Below are 17,633 nucleotides of genomic sequence, written 5' to 3' on the forward strand. Positions count from 1 at the left end.
TACCACAACACAGAACTCAATGTATCAAATGGTGTGATATTTCACATGTACAAATGTATGATCTAGAACACAAAACAAAGCCAGTATATGGATGCTGTACAACAGCCCCCACTCAGTAAATACACTATACAGTAATTTTTAGGGTAAGAATAAAATGATGCATAGGTTAAGACAGCAGCTATATCAACGTGGTCATGTTAACAGCAATGTTTTTAAAAATACGTCTGGTGTTGTGAAACCAGATGTAATATTTTTATGGAAAGATTATTGCTAACTGATGTACTTCACTTGTGTAGCAAGACTCACCCCACAATGGGGTATCACAGGACAAGGACGTAACAATTACAAGGGAATGGTTTATTGGCGCTACAGAGATGAAAGCACACTCTGTCCATAGCTCTCAACCCTCCATCTCCAAAATGTGGAACACTACCTCTTTTAATGTGACAAATGGGCAAAATATGGAACACTTACTAACAACTTCACATAGGAAGCTCATAAGATGGTTAAAATGTGCTATTTTACATATAAAAACTTATCTTGATGAATTAATATGATTCTGCCCTCCTTATCATGGATATCAGTTAAAAAATACCTGAAACTGAATGGTTGACAGATACTTTCAATGTGGAACATGAATGTTGCAGGACCTCAAATGAGGAACTTTCCTCGTAATGAGGTACACTTGAGAGGTATGACTATCCCCTTCAGATCTGGAAAAGGGTGTAACAATGCTGACTATAACTGAGGACAAGGAAGCTAATAAAGCATGTAAGAGGCAAACAAAAATAACAAAAAAGGTGTTTTACACACTGGCAGATAGCCACAACAACAGTGTTAGGTCTGTTTTTAATCTGTAAGTCTTTGGCTCTCATTGCTCAGATTTGCCTTTAAAAAGATTGACTTGTAATTCCTCAGTATAGCCATCCAATGTACAATTTAATAAAGAAGAAGCAACTGAAAGATGCATTACTGTTACACCAAAATTATCATTATTAGTATGTTCAGAAAAGATGGAGAAACAAGTCTTGGAAGGAATTCTGAATGCTCATCTTTTTATTTATTTATTTTTTTTTGGCTTATAGTTTTCTGAGTATAGGTTGTCCATTGTAGTAATGTGTGGCTTCTTGTTGCATACTCTGATCAGTGGGTCTGTCCAGTGTTTGTAAATACTGCTGCTGCTGAACTGTGGGTTGCCAGTCCTGGTATGAGAGTGTCAGGAGTGTGGAGCAGATCCCACAGCCACCACTCTTTTTCACAGTGGCATGAACTGCTTCTACCGGTGACCTTGGATTGGGAGCAGCCTTGCCCTGGGATCAAGGACAAAATGTTCTTCCTTTTTGATCCACCCACCCACAGTACAGGATTAACTGCCCTCATAGTTTCTGGTCAGCACCAGAATCTGACCAAGCAGTAATCCTTAGCACATGCCACAGCCTGACCAACCGGTACACTCCACTACCTGCCACTGTTATCTGTCCAACCGTGGGACAAGCGAGCAGGTATAACGTTCATACTTCTTCAATGCCTTATGCCAGCTTCAGCAGACAGCCAAGCTGCTAATCAAACTTATGCCATACGAGTCACAGTCAGGCCTTTATCTATGTATGCTAATGAAGCTGGCATCTCCTGCAAGTTTGAAGATTAGAATTCTGAATGCCTATCTCCTGTAATTTAAGAGCATTAGAATTTTAACATAAGCAAATTAAATAAATTGGTGGGATACTCACGCTTCAGGATGTTTCTCTGTTCAAGTTCTTCTGTTGTGGGCCTTTGGCTAAGTCTCCTATCAAAAAAGATGAAAAGTATTTTCAGAATTTGCTGTACATCTGCTTCTAGGGTATAACCTCAACTGAGAAGTTTAAACTATTTTCTTGCAGGGTTAGGATAGTTAGAAGAGCTACTGTTGTCGGATCTAATGAGACAGCATTGAAATTTCATTACACACTGAATTATAGTGAGCATAAATCATTCCAACACAACACTGCATTTTATAACTGCAAATGTTTTCAATCAAAATGCAGTTTTCAAATTAAAAGCACAAGCTTTTTTTGTATGGTTAGATTAAAAAAATCACGGCGTTTAATCTGTAATCACATTTAAGGATAAAACAAGGTACATATCTGTGTTACTGAAATTTCAAATACCCTTAACAACAAGATGCTGTATAAATACTAAGCATACAGTCCTCTCATCAGAAGAGAGTAGAGTGTGTAAAGTTCTCATACGAATCCCACACTGAAGTTTAATTTGAATAAGTAAGTGGGTACATATAGTTCTCATATGAATCCCACACTGCGTTTTACTTTGAATAAGTAACTGGGTAAATATAGTTCTCATACGAATCCCACACTGCATTTTACTTTGAATAAGTAACTGGGTACATATAGATGACATGACATATCACTGGAGACATGCACAAAGTACTGCTTTCTAGTCATCGTCCCCTGCTACATTTAAGGCCACACAGTTTTTCATTTAAAGAATTGTGACATGCATTTTTAAATCCTTTGTTTCTAAACAAATGGAAAGCAAGACTAACTGTACAAATACTTATACAAGGGGATGCAAAAACTCATGGCAATCAGAAATGTGCATTACAGTTTCCAGCAGGGATGTTATTTCCATAGCATCCCTCCTGGAACACTGTCATCTGTAACTAAGACACACACACACACACACACACACACACACACACACACACACACACACACACACACACACACACACACACACACACTGAACATTCCAGCAAATTCCAAATAAAAAAGACTGTGATCTATATGTCAAAAAATGAAAAGAACAACATTAACATGAATTACGTTAACAATCATTACTTGAAAACATGTCTTCTTGGTTCTACAGAACACTAAAGTTCAATTTAGGGTATTTTTTTTTGAATATGCAACTTTTTTATTCTTTCAAATATCAACAAACTTTTCACAATGCTGTGTTAATATATACACATATATTTAAATCCACACATCACCTTCAGAAATAGCACTGCTTCCTTTCAGAAATTTAACATGTAGCCATGCTCTTGGTCAATGCAGCATACAACCATGCAAGCACAGTAACCACAAACAAGTTAAAAATAATTAAAACTTTTTCGTTCTATAATGGGAATAATGCCATGGAAGTAATGATGAGACTTATTCCTGAATGGCCCTGGTTACAAACTTCACCAGTTAGAAGTAGATCTCACTGTAATCCCCACCACTTTAAGCCATTACTCACACACACACACACACACACACACACACACACACACACACACACACACACACACACACGTGTGTGTGTGTGTGTGTGTATATCTGGGCAGCATAGTGGTGCAGAGTGTAGTGTTCTCACCTTATAGCAAGCAGTTCTTGGCTTGATGCTCAGCTGAGGCACCTTCTGTGTGGAGCCTGCATTTCCTCCCTAACTTTGCATGGGTTTTCTCTGGGTGTTTGGTTTCTTCCACATTCCAAAGACATGCAGTAGGTGGATTGGACACTAAATTGTGTGTGTGTGTGCGTGTGCGCGCGCATGTGTGTTTTATGGAAGAACAACCTCATTCGGGCTAACCAACCAGTGGCATAAACATTGGCTGCAGAAAATGGTCACTGTTGATGTGACATCCACGACTCCATTTACCTAATTCTATTGCCTGCTAAAAAAAAGTAATAACTAGAAAATGGAAATCAGAATCTAAACCAGCTGTAATTGAAGTACTGAATACAGCTAAGCAGATAAAAGAACTGGAAATGCGATTTTTTAGAAAACAGAAGAGGCAAATTACACAGAAATAAATGGAAGTTGTGGAAACAATACATGCAGCATAATGTTCACAAGGAGGAGTGAGATTTAAAATAAAAAAGGCAGGAATTGAGCAATATTTGTAATGCTGGAGGGCACACCAGTGGTTATAAAGAAAAAAACATATGAAATATATAGTGCATGAAATATGTTACTATGGGTTTTAGACTATAGTGAGATTCTCTATATTATGTTTATATAGATACATAGATATATAGATATATAGATACATAGATATATAGATATATAGATACATAGATACATAGATATATAGATACATAGATACATAGATACATAGATATATAGATACATAGATATATAGATACATAGATATATAGATATATACATATATAGATATATAGATACATAGATACATAGATATATAGATACATAGATATATAGATACATAAATATATAGATATATAGATATATAGATACATAGATACATAGATATATAGATACATAGATATATAGATACATAGATACATAGATATATAGATACATAGATATATAGATACATAGATATATAGATATATAGATACATAGATATATAGATATATAGATACATAGATATATAGATATATAGATATATAGATACATAGATATATAGATATATAGATACATAGATACATAGATATATATAGATACATAGATATATAGATATATAGATACATAGATATATAGATATATAGATATATAGATACATAGATACATAGATATATAGATACATAGATATATAGATACATAGATATATAGATACATAGATATATAGATACATAGATACATAGATATATAGATATATAGATACATAGATATATAGATACATAGATATATAGATACATAGATACATAGATATATAGATACATAGATATATAGATATATAGATACATAGATATATAGATATATAGATACATAGATATATAGATATATATGTATATTTCTTTACTTGATTCTCTCTTGATGATGCCTTATAGTTACTCACACACAATACTTTTACAATACCCTTACCAGTTTTATTTTTTGGGTAGATTGGACATACAGATACATATTCCATTAGCTCTGCTTTGTAAAAGTAACTAGCATTTAAACGAGAATTATTTGACACATTTTTTCATTCTATTTTCAGACACTGTAAAATACAGTCCCTTTGCACATGTGAAAAGGTTTGGTGACATCAAACATATACTGAAAATAGTGAATGTAAAACGCTTGCTGCACATATAACATGTACTTGTATATACTGGTGCATACTGGAAACCACATCTCTATACCCCTAATTTGTGCAGATCATGTGTTTTTATATTTTAAACGGGAACATATGTTACACAGTTTTTGTTTCCCCTGCACAGACTGTCACATGCATTGTTTACATTAAAAGCTTGCATGGACTAACTACCTAAAGCATATAACACTTAAAGACTTAAATATAACTTAAACGCATAGTTTTGTGTCAGTTTATCTTCACACTTCCATTGTTTGTTTGTGTGTGTCTTTTGGCTTTTCCCGGTTAGGGGTCGCCACAGCGGAACTCCGGTCCGCTAATGATTGGCAGTAGATTTTTACATGCTGGCTTGCCGGGCCTAACGCACAACCTTCAACGAAGGAACGCCCTTTCACGCATGTCACCACACAGAAGACGCTCTAACTGAGAATCGAACGGGCAACGTCTAACTGTGAGGCGATAACGCTACCGCAGCACCACCATCGCAGTATCTTCACATTTCCATATTTTTATAATTTACAAGTTTGTTGCACTTAGATTTGAATCTAGGTATTGTTAATACAAATGAGTTAGATAGATTTTATAGTAGTTTAAACTGTTTATTACTTCTGATTCACAAATACATTTAGACAGACAGTACAACCTGGAATATCTAGTGTGCACAGACCTGAAGAAGAAATGAAAGTGATTTTAGCTGAAAAGTTTGAGTAAATTTATATTGTGAAAACATAATTCATTTTTATTTTATTATGATGTTTTATTATTATGATTTTTATTTTATAAGGATGCAATAAACAGAGAGACAGGCATTTTTAGGAATGCTGAATAGCATGGTATTTTAGGTTAGCTTGGATCCTTTTTATTATTTTATTTTAAGGGAAGGAGTGGGGGTTGTATTTTACGACAGCTGGACTGATTTGTATTTACAGTGGAAATGTTACCACTACCACTTCAACTGCTATGCAAGTAATTGTTCTTAAATGTAATAACCTTTAAGTCTTATGGATTGCTCGTCTGTGTTTAATAACAAATAAACTGTGAATTCAACATATTCTGGATTGGATTTTTTTTACTTGATTTACTAAGTTTAAAAGATTTGGGGAGTATTTTTGTGCATTTGTTCCACTGAGAACAACTGGTAGAAAGTTTCTTAGAGTGTTTGTTTAATTGCCAGAAATCATAAAGTATGGAATTTGATGTGCTGTCAGTATCAATGTAGTTTTTCTTGCATTTCATGAAAGGGCTTTTACATTTGTTTCTAAATTGTGTATAGTGTTCTAGATTGACTTGGGAGTTTATTTTGGTATATGACTCGCAAGTGTCCACCCCCTGCCCCATCACTAGGGTTTTAGGTTGGTGGTCATCCATGGCTGAGAGGAGATTTTTAGTGTTAGAGATTTAAGAAGGCTAGACTATCTATTATTGTTTTCATGCAGTAGTAGTAGCTACCTGAAGGCCTTAAATAAGAAGGCAATCTAGTGGTCTCCATTTCAGTTTTGCAAGAGCTGATTTAGGCAAGCTATCTATGGCTCTTCCAAAATTTGCCATAGTTCTAAATTAAGAATTATGGATCACCATCACATGGAATCTACAAATAACACCAGCTGTTACAATGAGTTTTATTTTTGGTGACTAGTACCCATTTTAGAGAACTAGCACTTTTGCTTACTTTATCAGTGTTAGTGGTAAAGTTTACAATAGGCATTCACACTGCTTGTCCATACAGACAGGGTGATGCTGACCAATCGATATTTATGTCACAAACATAAATTATTTCTGAGTTTGCTTACCATGCAGCCATGCTCTTGAAGTATATGAAACATCTCTTGGGGGGAGGGGTATGTAAAGGCCAAGTAGTTTAAAGGACTTGTGTGAACCAGCACCACAGTCAATAATGATGAATTATTTGAGTCTTGGAGGCACTGCTTCTTAAATAGGGTGCTGCTGAGGTGAATGTTTGTTAATACTTCAATAACTTCTGACCTTTTCTTTTCCTGTCATAGTAGAATACAGTATAGGCAAGTAAGCTGGAGTCTTCATATTTATGTGGTCTTTTAAACAGGCTTTAGTAACTATTAAAATGTTACAAGTATAACAACTGCTGAAGGCTTGCATCTATTCAGTTTTACTGCAGACCCTTCTGTTCAGTGAGGCAAACTATTTTTATGCCTTCAGTCTTTGTCCAGATAAGATCTTTCAGTGTAGTAAGTCATGTTATTAATACTTTCAGCACTGCTACAAAGCACTTGTTTTCCACTGCTGTGTAAAGTAGCTGGCAGGCCTGAGATGAAGGGGAATTTCATTTTTTTCAGCTATTCCAAGCTGGCAAATGAATCGGCCAGCAATCGCTGACTTTAATAATTCTGTCACTAAATTTATCAACATCTGTTACACCTGAGGCATAATATCTTCACAATGTACAGTTCATTTTCACCAAACGTATCTTGCAATATTTTACGCTGTAGGCAACTGGACATCATTTAATGTGGCAGAGACTGTGAATAATTTAACACAATCTTCTACTGGCAACTAACATCAAAGTGGTGCACTGGATAGTGTTGCCACCTTACAGCAAGAGGTCCCCTCAGTGTGAAGTCTGCATGTCCTCCTTATGTTCACGTGGGCTTCCTCCCACATTCCAAAGACATGCAGTAGGTGGATTGGACACTCTCAACTGGCCATAGGTATCAGTGTGTGGAGTGGATAAACTACTGCAGCTGGGCTAACCACCCAGTGGTGTAAATCTTGGCTCTAGATGATTGTCACTGCTGAAGTGACACCCAGACTCCATGTGGAAAAACTGGGAAAAAGGGATTGTGAATGGATGAATTTTACTGACAACTAGTACAATTCTATACAGGCATGCACGATAAGTATTTACAGATCAAAATATTTCTTATACATACTTTTTGGGCAACAATTACAACATTGTGATGAAAAGCAACAAATGGTTCCTATCAAACAGTTTCATGAAACACTTTTTGATACTTTGAAGTTAAGGTTAGTTATTCCCACATTATTTTCAATGTGAGACAGACAGAGATGCAGTATTTCTTCACAATGCCTACAGTAAGCATGGCTTAATGAGTGGCTCAAAATATTAAAAGTGAATATCAATTAAAACCAGTGAGTACCATCCTGCTTCTTCAAAAATACCCCCTCTCAGAATTGTGCTCTTATCATGGTAACAAGGCACATCTGCTACTGTAATTTTTAGGGCTATGCTTTCTAGTTCTTTATGCTGAATGTATGGTTACTTTAGCAGACAAAACAGTAATATAAAATCTGACCCCCTCTTTGTTATGGTTCACAAACAAACAGCAGAACCTTACCCAGAAGGAAGATGTCTTGACTGCCCTTGGAGCAAGGCCTGGGGGTGGAGTTAGCTGGAAAATGTCTTGTGGCTGGATGACCCACATAATCAAATCAGGCACAGCTTAAAAATCTGCAGGGAGCTGCTGTTTGGGGTTGTTGTTTACAAGGTGAATGATGGAACCAAGTGCGGTGTCAGGTGAGTGCCAAGTGGGAGCAAAGTGACATATTAGGAAGGACCAGAAGAAACTGGCTCTTGGGACGTGTCACTGCTGGAGAGAGAACCAAAGCCTCAATAGAAGCTTATAAATAACAGTTAAATTGCTAGTCTTAACCTCCACATACGATGGGTCTGGAGACCACAGTATCACAGAAAACACATGGAAATTAAGTCAAAAATAGTTATACCTTTCCAGTACCCCTTCTCATGGTGTACCTCCTTTCCCAAGAAGGGCAAAGCAGGTCAGTCCTGGAGTAAATTTATGGGTACCCATCCAATTATCCAGGTTGAGTCTGAAGGATGATAGACCACCAGTCTGTTTAACTTACACATGTCTATTGTTCCAGGTATGAGATAGGTGTTGGGTAATAAATGTGTTACTCCATCATGTTTTATTTACACGCTGGTACAGATTTACATCTCTAGTTCTGGTATTAATGGAATTATTTCACTGAAATCACAGGAAGTTCTAGGCTTCTAACTCTCTTGACCATTACACCTTATCAGAGTTCTCACCATAAACTGCATCTCCCCTCTCAAGCAGGGCTAAGCCAGTCAAACCCAGTTTGAATTTATGAATACCCATCCAATTACTCAGGTTCCACATAAAGAGAGTGTATCATGCTGCTTTATCTGCAAGGGAGCATGTTCTATATGCTTACACAGATGTAAAGAAGAGTACAAAACGTTTTGAATACTTAATACCATAGGTAGTGGCTTATAGGTAGTTACTAGGCATGTGGCCCAGGACATCATTAGGGAGCCTAGCAAAAAAATTCCCATTTGTCTCAGATGGTTAAGTGACTTGCTCAGTGTTATACAGTAAGTAAATTAAAGATGAAGGAATCAAAACCTGTACCACAGGAAGTAGTTCATTAACAAATCGCAGCTTTAATCCTCTGCACTAACTACCAGACTTAACGTACGCTAAAACAGATGTAAAGATGACTGCAGAATTGTTTGAACAGTTAATACCATATACAGCAGTTCAAAGGTTCACAGTTAGTTCAGGAAAACCATTAAAGAACTTAGCCCAAATTTCCAATTACCCCAAAGAATGACCTGGTTAAGTGACTTGTTCAAGGTGAAGTAGTAGGCAAAAGAAGGCTGAAGGAATCAAACCCTGTACTATAAGTACCACCTTGTTAACAGCTAATAGATTTAATCCTCTGTGCTGCCCCTAGTCAAGATACCTGCAGTTTATCTAACTTACAAAGACACAGGAAAACAAGAAGGATGCGGTCCTTAATGGCAAGGAATGCAACGCATAGATCACCACGCCAACAGCCTATAAAAAATAAGTAAAGGGATAAGTCTTCAAGTCTCTCCTGATAGTGCATGGAATTTAGGCCAAAAATCCCCTAGGAAAGGAACCTCTTGGGCCTTTTCATTTGCTTAATATACCTAGAACTGTACATCACAACAGAGTGCTGCACTCAGTAGCTGCTCTAATTATGTCTGCATGATCACGGATGATAACTTCTTTTGACCTGCATGATATACCATTTGATTAGTTGCTCCAAACAGAAAGAATTTCTAACTACTGCTGCTACATGGTGATCAAAGGGGAGGGTATTATCATAAATGCCAAATATTGTTTCCTCAGGTAGACAACAAATGCTGGAGGTGTGATAGGGAAGAAAGAGGTAACTGGGAAAGTACAGTTGTGTACACTTACCATAAATGTAGATGTTCGAGTGTATTCACTGTTGCAGTCATCACACTTGGGTTGTCCTGCCAGGGGTAGCCCTCAGTCGGCCCAAATACCAGAGGCTTAGTATTTCTGCGTCGGTTGCTGTCGCTTCAGGACTGATGTCAGGTCATCAGTGGTATAAAAACAGGCAGCCGACACCATTTCATCAGTTTTTCTTGCCCCAAATGCCAGGAGCCCCCAAATAGGGAGCTAAGGTATGGTGGAAAAACACTACCAGTAAAAAGTAAATACCAATAGCCCTGTAAGGAGCAAGGAAGAGAGAGAGAGAGACAAGGGGGCTGGAGGGTGGGAAACCAGGACTGCAACAGTGAATAGGCGCCCGGTCTGGTGGACTCCAGCCATAAACAAACTCTACAACAAGAGGAGAAAGCTACTACATGACAGAGCAAAATCCCTAAATGGGAAGGCATCTCTGATCAATACTAGCAAAAAACTACGATCACTCATAAAATCATCCAAGGCCAACTTTGAAAGAAAAATCGCTAATGACACAAAAGACAATCATAAAGCCTTCTTTAGCTATGTTAGAAACCTGGGTGGAAACTCCCAGATATGCTCAGAATTAGTCCAAAATGATAAAAAAATCACTGAACCCACAGACATTGCCAACATACTGGCAGACAGGTTCAGTGCAAATTTCTCCCCCTCCCAAAGGAGAAATATCTATCCCACCAGAGTCTAGCCTCCCAAACATCTCAGATGCCCAGGTGAAAGCTGCTCTCTCTAAAGCAAAAACACAGCATCAATGGGACGGACGGTGTCCCGGATGTGTGCTACACAAACTCAATGAGGAACTAAACCCACATAAGGCTGCTGTTTAATCTTAGCCTTACTACAGGATCGTACGCACCAAAGAATGGCGACGGCAACTGTGGTCCCACTCCACAAAAGGCTTCTTCTGGACCCTGGAAATTACAGCCCCATAAGCTTGGCAGGCCTTGTCTGCAAAGCTATGGAGAGGATCATAATGGAACTCATAAATAAAGACATTGGGGACCTACAGACACTGGATCCTACCCATTTGGCTTTGTCAAGGGCAGATCCTGCCTCTTGAACTTGGTCGACTTTTTGAAACAGTCACTAAGGCCATTGATGAGGGTAAGGCAGTTCACACAGCCTACCTTGACCTAGCAAAAGCGTTTGACACAATACCCCACTCGGGCATCATAGAAAAGCTCACCAGCTTAGATGTAAACCCATATGTCACAAGATGGGTTGCAAACTGGCTCAAGGACAGAACACACAGGGTTAGAGTTGCTGGTGCCATGTCAGACTCTAAGCGGTCACGAGCGGTGTCCCACAGGGCTCAGTCCTGGCCCCCTCTTGTTCGGCATTTATTTTTCTGAAGTGCAGGCAAACATAGGGGGATTGTGGTTGACAAAATTTGCAGATGACTGCAAACTGGGCACCATAATTGACACTCCATCAGACACAGACATCCTCCAGAAAGGTCTCATAGAAATGGATAACTGGTGCCAGAGCCATGGCCTTAAGCTAAATGCCAAAAATGTATAGTCATACCCTTTGGGAAAAACAAGGTAACCCCTAATTACCACATAGGTGGTAATCCATTAAACACGGAAGAAGTTATCAGGGACCTGGGGACCCAAGTTGACAGTAACCTCTCTTTTGACACTCACATTGCCAAAGTGGTTAGGAAGACCTTCTACATTGCCCACCTGATCATGAAGGGATTCACATCCAGATCAGGAGAGGTCATTGTACCCCTGTACTCTTCACTTATCAGACCAATGATTGAGTACAACGCCCCATTCGAATGTACCTTACCCGACACCTGCAGCAGTTGGAAAGACCCCAAAGTTCCTCACCAAAAGGATAAAGGGGCTCAAACATATGTCATACGATGCCCGACTGAAGAAACTCCAGCTCTATTCAGTCGTATACCGTCTGCTCAGAGGTGATCTGTGCCTGACATACAAGGCCATGTCCAACCCGAATTAATGGACATGCTCCACCTCAAAAAATCCAAATCCACCAGAGCCACGAGAGCAAGAGACTTAAACCTCAACACGGATATAAATAGGATGTGCTGGAGGGACAGATTCATCACCCAGAGACTCCCTACACTATGGAACAGAATCCCAGTCCATGTGAGGCAGAGCCCCTCACTGACTCTGTTCAAGAGAAATCTTGACGAAAGTGGATGGGAGATCGTGGTTTACCCGGGAATCATCTCTGTATCACTGCTGGACAGAGGCACAGCAAACTAATGGGTGTAGTATTCTCATCCTAAGGGGTGGTGAAAGCCACACACACTCTGGCTAGGCTTATAAATGCCCTAGGGCAGATAGCCTAGTATGAACCTATGAACCTATGAACCTAATCTACATTTATGGTAAGTGTACACAACTGTATTATGTTCTTCGTGTTTCACTGTTGCAGTCATTACACTTGGGTTGAATCTCAAGCTGAAGAATGGGTGGAGGCAGTCAAGAAGAGTTGGGGTTGGCTAGTATGCCCTGCAGAACTGCAGTTGCAAAGCCCGCCCTGGATTTGGAAAAGATAGGCAGGTGGTAATGCTTGGTGAAGGTATGACCAGAACTCCAAGTTGCAGCTTCCAGAATGTCCCTGGTATGGACTCCTCTGAGAAAGGCTGTAAAGGTTGAAGTTGCCCTAATGAAATGTGTTCTGACTCCCTGAGGGGGTGGTTTCCCATGTTTTTTGTAACAGAAATGGATACAGTGTGCTATCCATTTGGAGATGGTTTGTTTTGATATGGCCTCGCCCTCTACCCCTGGTGCAAAGATGACTAGTAACTGGTCAGATTTCCTAAAGGGTTTAGTCCTATCAAGGTAGAATCTGAGCTGTCTGTGCACATCTAAAGAGTGCAGGATCCTTTCCCCCTTATTTTCAGGATTAGGGAAAAAGGTGGGCAAATGGATAGATTGGTTGAGAGCCACACTGGACACCACTTTAGGCATGAAAGTTGGGTTAGTCCTGATAAGTGCTTGTAGCTCAGACACTCTTCTAGCTGAAGTGATGGCCAGAAGCAAGGCTGTTTTCCAAGAGAGGAATTTTAACTTTGCTGCCGCTGCAGGCTCAAAAAGGGGGGGGGGCAGCGTGAGCTTTTCCAACACAAAGTTAAGGTCCCAAGCAGGGGTAGGGGCTCTTCTTGGTGGCCTTAAGTTGTTATCCCCTCTCAGGAACAACTTGATGAGAGGGTGTGAGAAGAGAGGTGGCTCAGTGCTGTAATGAGCAGAGATGGCAGAGGCATGGACCTTAATGGAAGAGAAGGATAGGCCCCTGTGAAGTAGGTCTGCTAGTTAATCCAGGATGAGAGGTAAGGAGGGCTGTGCTGGATCCGCTCCTTTAGTCTGGATCCAGGAACAATACTTTTTCCACTTGTCAGCATAGGATTTTCTAGTACTGGGTCGTCTGGCTTCACGTATGACATCCACTACCTGCTTGCTTAGGCTGGCCACTGGAGGAGAAAAGGAATAAGCCAGGCTGTAAGGTTCAGGGTCTGCAAATGCGGATGCAAGAACTGTCCTTCCTGCTAAGTCAGGAGAGTTGGGATCTGGGGGAAGTGCCATGGAGGTAACGGTGACAGACTGCGCAGTAGTTGGTACCAGTGTTGGCATGGCCAGTCTGGGGCAATCAGGACTGCCTTTGGTCTTTCCTCCCTTATCTTGAGTAATACTCTTGTAAGAAGAGGTAGAGGGGGAAATGCATAGATAGAGAGGTTTGCCCACTAGAAGGATAGGGCATCCATTTTCCAGGCCTTGCTGTGAGGTTCCCTGGTGCAGAAATTGCTGAGCTGGTGGCTTTTGGGGGAGGCAAATAGGTCCACCTTCGGGGTTCCCCATTTCTGGGTCACAAGGCTGAAGGTGTTGTGGTTTAATTGCCACTCATGTGGGTCTAAGAGATTTCTGCTTAAGTTGTCTGCCAGAGAGTTTTGGTTGCCTGGCAGGAATTGAGCTTGCAGGTGAATCTGCATGGCTGAGGCCGTGTTCTAAAGAATCATGGCTAGCCTGCAGAGTGGGTAAGTGTGGGTTCCCCCCTGCCTGTTGATGTACCACATCACTGTGGTGTTGTCGGTTTTGATTAGTAGAGGCCCCGGAGAGAGCAGGGATTTGAAAGCTGTCAGAGCATGCTGAATAGCTAGCATCTCTTTTTGGTTGATGTGCAGATGAATTTGATTTGGGCTCCAGTGGCCCTGAATGCACCTGCCATCCAGATGTGCCCCCAGGCATAGTCTGATGCATCTGTGGTTAGGGTCTGGGTGACATGGGGTTGTGTAAAGGGAAGCCCCTTGTTGTGGATGCATGCTGCTGCCCACCAAAGGAACTCTTTCCTTAGACAAAGTATCATAGGTATGATAGTTTCCAGGTCCTGAGAAATGTCTTTGGACAGCATAGGGAGAAGCTGCTGTAGGGTGAGCATTTTGAATTTTGGTACCACCAGGAAGGTGTTTAGAATGGATAGATCTAACATTGGGTGCCAGGTGCCCTCTTTTCTGGGTACTATTAAAAGTCTGGAATAAAAACCTTGGCCTAATCTGTTCTGCAGGAACAGGCTGAATTGCCCTTTTGGAGAGCAGGGACTGAACTTGGCTTTGTGCATCTGCCCACTGGTTTGGAGGAAGGTCTGGGAACCCTTTTGGGGTTGACAGCATGTGGAAATAAAATTTGTACCCCTGGGATACTATGTTGAGGACCCATTGATCGTTGGTGATGGAGGTCCAGTTTTATGCATGGTGGGCAAATTTTCCTCCTAGGGGCATGAGCAATTGGGCAGAGGTGAAGGGAGGAATTGAGAAGTCTTTGTGAATTCTTTCCATAAGGGGGTGGCGTAGTACTCCCTGTTTTAGAAGTGGAGGTACTCCATTGCTTAGATCTCTGCATACCCTGAGACTGTAGTCTGGGGGGTCTGTTTCCCCTAGGTCTAGTTTGAGGTGGCCTTGAGGGGGCTGGAAAGGACCAGTGTTTTGAGGGGCAAAGCCTACTGAATCTTGGAAGCTGCACTTGCAAAAAATCTGTCTGCATAGACTTAGCTTTTTCTTCCATCTTTTTTAAAACCTCTTCTGCTTTGGTGCCAAACAGAGTGTCCTTGTTCAGAGGTGCGTCCAATAATTTTGATTTGACATGGTCTTGCAAGGTCTGGTCCTTAAGCCAGGCATGCCTACTAAGTACAGAACTTGTGACTGGTGCCCTGCAAGATGCTTCTAGGGTGTCAAACCCACATTTCAGGGTATGCTTGCTGACTTGGCTTGTGGAATATATAAGCTCCTATAATTCTTTATTTTCTGCACAATCAGGGAAGGTAGATAATTTTTGCTTAATAAGTTCCATAGTATGTTGCTGGTATTTCAGCATGTGGAACTGACAATTTAATTCTCTAATGGCAAGAGTTGCAGGGGTGTATACTTTTTTACCCCATCCGTCTAAATCTCGGGAATCCCTGTCCGAGGAGGTGGGATTCTTAGCTCTAGTTGCTTTTATTCCTTTAGGTCCTTGGGAGATGACCTCTGGATCAGCAGTAGGATTTTTGAAAAGAAATTTGTGCGAGTCGGGGACTCTGTAGTACCTGTCAGGTTTCCTGGGAGCAAGGGGTAAAGTATCAGGAGTTAGACTGGATTCCATAAAGACATCACCCACAACATCCAGAACAGGAAGGATAGCTAAGGGTCTGTGCTGTGGTAAATCTAAAAATTCCCTGAGTCTCTTTTTGGACTGAAGATAATCCTGGCATTTCCAATGGAAATGCTCTCTCAAAGTATGTAGGGTTTCACCAAAAGAAAAATCCTCTGGAGGGGAGAAAGAAGGAATGGATTCCTCTGCATCTGAATCCTCATAGGCAGATAAGGACATGTCATCATAATCAGAAACCTCTGAGTCGTCAGACTCTTGGTCAGATAAAGCTGCTGGGGACAAGTCTCTTTTCCTTTTAGCAGGGGAAGGCTGGCTTCCCCTAATCAGTATGATAAGGTCTTCAGCCATTTTAAGCATCTGTGATTGTGGCAAGGATGCAGGCGCTTGAGTTAGGGTCATTGTTTTTTAGGCATAGCTAGTACTCTTGGCCTTAGAAACTCGGTAGATTTAGAAAAACATGAAGACGTGAAAGAAGCCATTGGTTTGTGTCGAATATCGGTAGTGCGAATAACTTCCTCAGAAGCCAGTGCCTGCACAGCGGCTCCGGACCTATCCAAGATAGAGACATCTGAAGGTTCCGTAGTCAAAGAAGCGTCTCGCTGCATACCGGACTCTGAACGGGTCTTGGTAGCAGCCTGCGAATCCATCAATGCGGGCATCAGGGGCTGCAAAACCACCTCACTGAGCACCGGTGAACTAACGACTAGCATAACGGAAGCGTCGTTGGCAGTTTTGGACCTGTGCGGTCTGTCTCTGTCTTTATCCTTACATTTTTTCAAAAGATCAGTAGTCTGATGGCTTACCGAAGCCATTTTGGAACACGGAGATCGAGAATGAAAGTATTTAGCCACATAAAGGCCCAACGACAAATAGTTTGGGCATTGAACAAAGTACAAAACCAGCAGTGAGGTATGTCATGGTCTGGGCCTAAACAGGTTACGCAATAAGAAAGGAAATCTCGGTGTGGTATTTGCTTTCCACAGGCGAGACAATTGTTAACTTTTTCTGACATCGGTTAGAGCAAGAAAAAAGGATCCCCAACAGGGTACTTACCTTTAGAAGACTTCAACTTCAATTTCGGAAACAAAAACTCAGGTAGCGGCTGACCGGCACTCGTGTGAACTGCTTCTGCTTCGGGCTCTTCATCAAGAAAGATTAATGTAATGGTGTCGGCTGCCTGTTTTTATACCACTGACGACCTGACGTCAGTCCTGAAGCGACAGTAACCGACACAGAAATACTAAGCCTCTAGTATTCGGGTTGTCTGAGGGCTACCCTGGCAGTATAACCCAAGTGTGATGACTGCATCAGTGAAACATGAAGAATATCATATTTTCTGGGAGTGTAATGAGTTGGCAGACTTTAAAGATTCCTTGTTAACTGCTCTGTCAGAGGAACTGGGTGAGCAAACTGGTGTAACTAAGGAAATTATTTTTTTGAGCTATGATACAGAATTGGAATTACTTAGATATAAGTAAGGCCTTGCTGAGGCTAATTATGGTGGCAGCCAAAAAAGCAATTACTAGAAAATGGAAATCAAATTCTAAACTGAAGCAACTATAGTAACAGAGATAAAACAGCTGGACTTGGGATCTTTAGAAAGGGGTAGGAATAAATTAGATTGTGGGAACAATACATGCAGAGGAGGAAAGAGATTTAAAAGATGGCAGGATTTGAATGAGCTATGTAATATTTGACTGAAAATGACTGGATAGATTATAAGTGATGTAGAATGTTTGCAACTAAAATTGT

General features: G+C 40.6%; 1 protein-coding gene across 2 annotated transcripts in view; it reads right to left on the reverse strand.

Moving 5' to 3' along the window:
- Window positions 1-17,633, reverse strand: part of LOC122792307 (phosphatase and actin regulator 2-like) — a 1,188,181-nt gene that overhangs the window by 71,878 nt on the left and 1,098,670 nt on the right. For both annotated transcript variants that reach the window (XM_044060086.1, XM_044060087.1), the window contains one exon: window positions 1,731-1,786. In XM_044060086.1, coding sequence (XP_043916021.1) covers window positions 1,731-1,786 — 56 coding nt within the window. The remainder of the gene's footprint in view (window positions 1-1,730; window positions 1,787-17,633) is intronic.

Source organism: Protopterus annectens, chromosome 1.part2, assembly GCF_019279795.1.
Source record: "Protopterus annectens isolate FY-2018-M chromosome 1.part2, PAN1.0, whole genome shotgun sequence".
Lineage (NCBI taxonomy): Eukaryota > Metazoa > Chordata > Ceratodontiformes > Protopteridae > Protopterus > Protopterus annectens.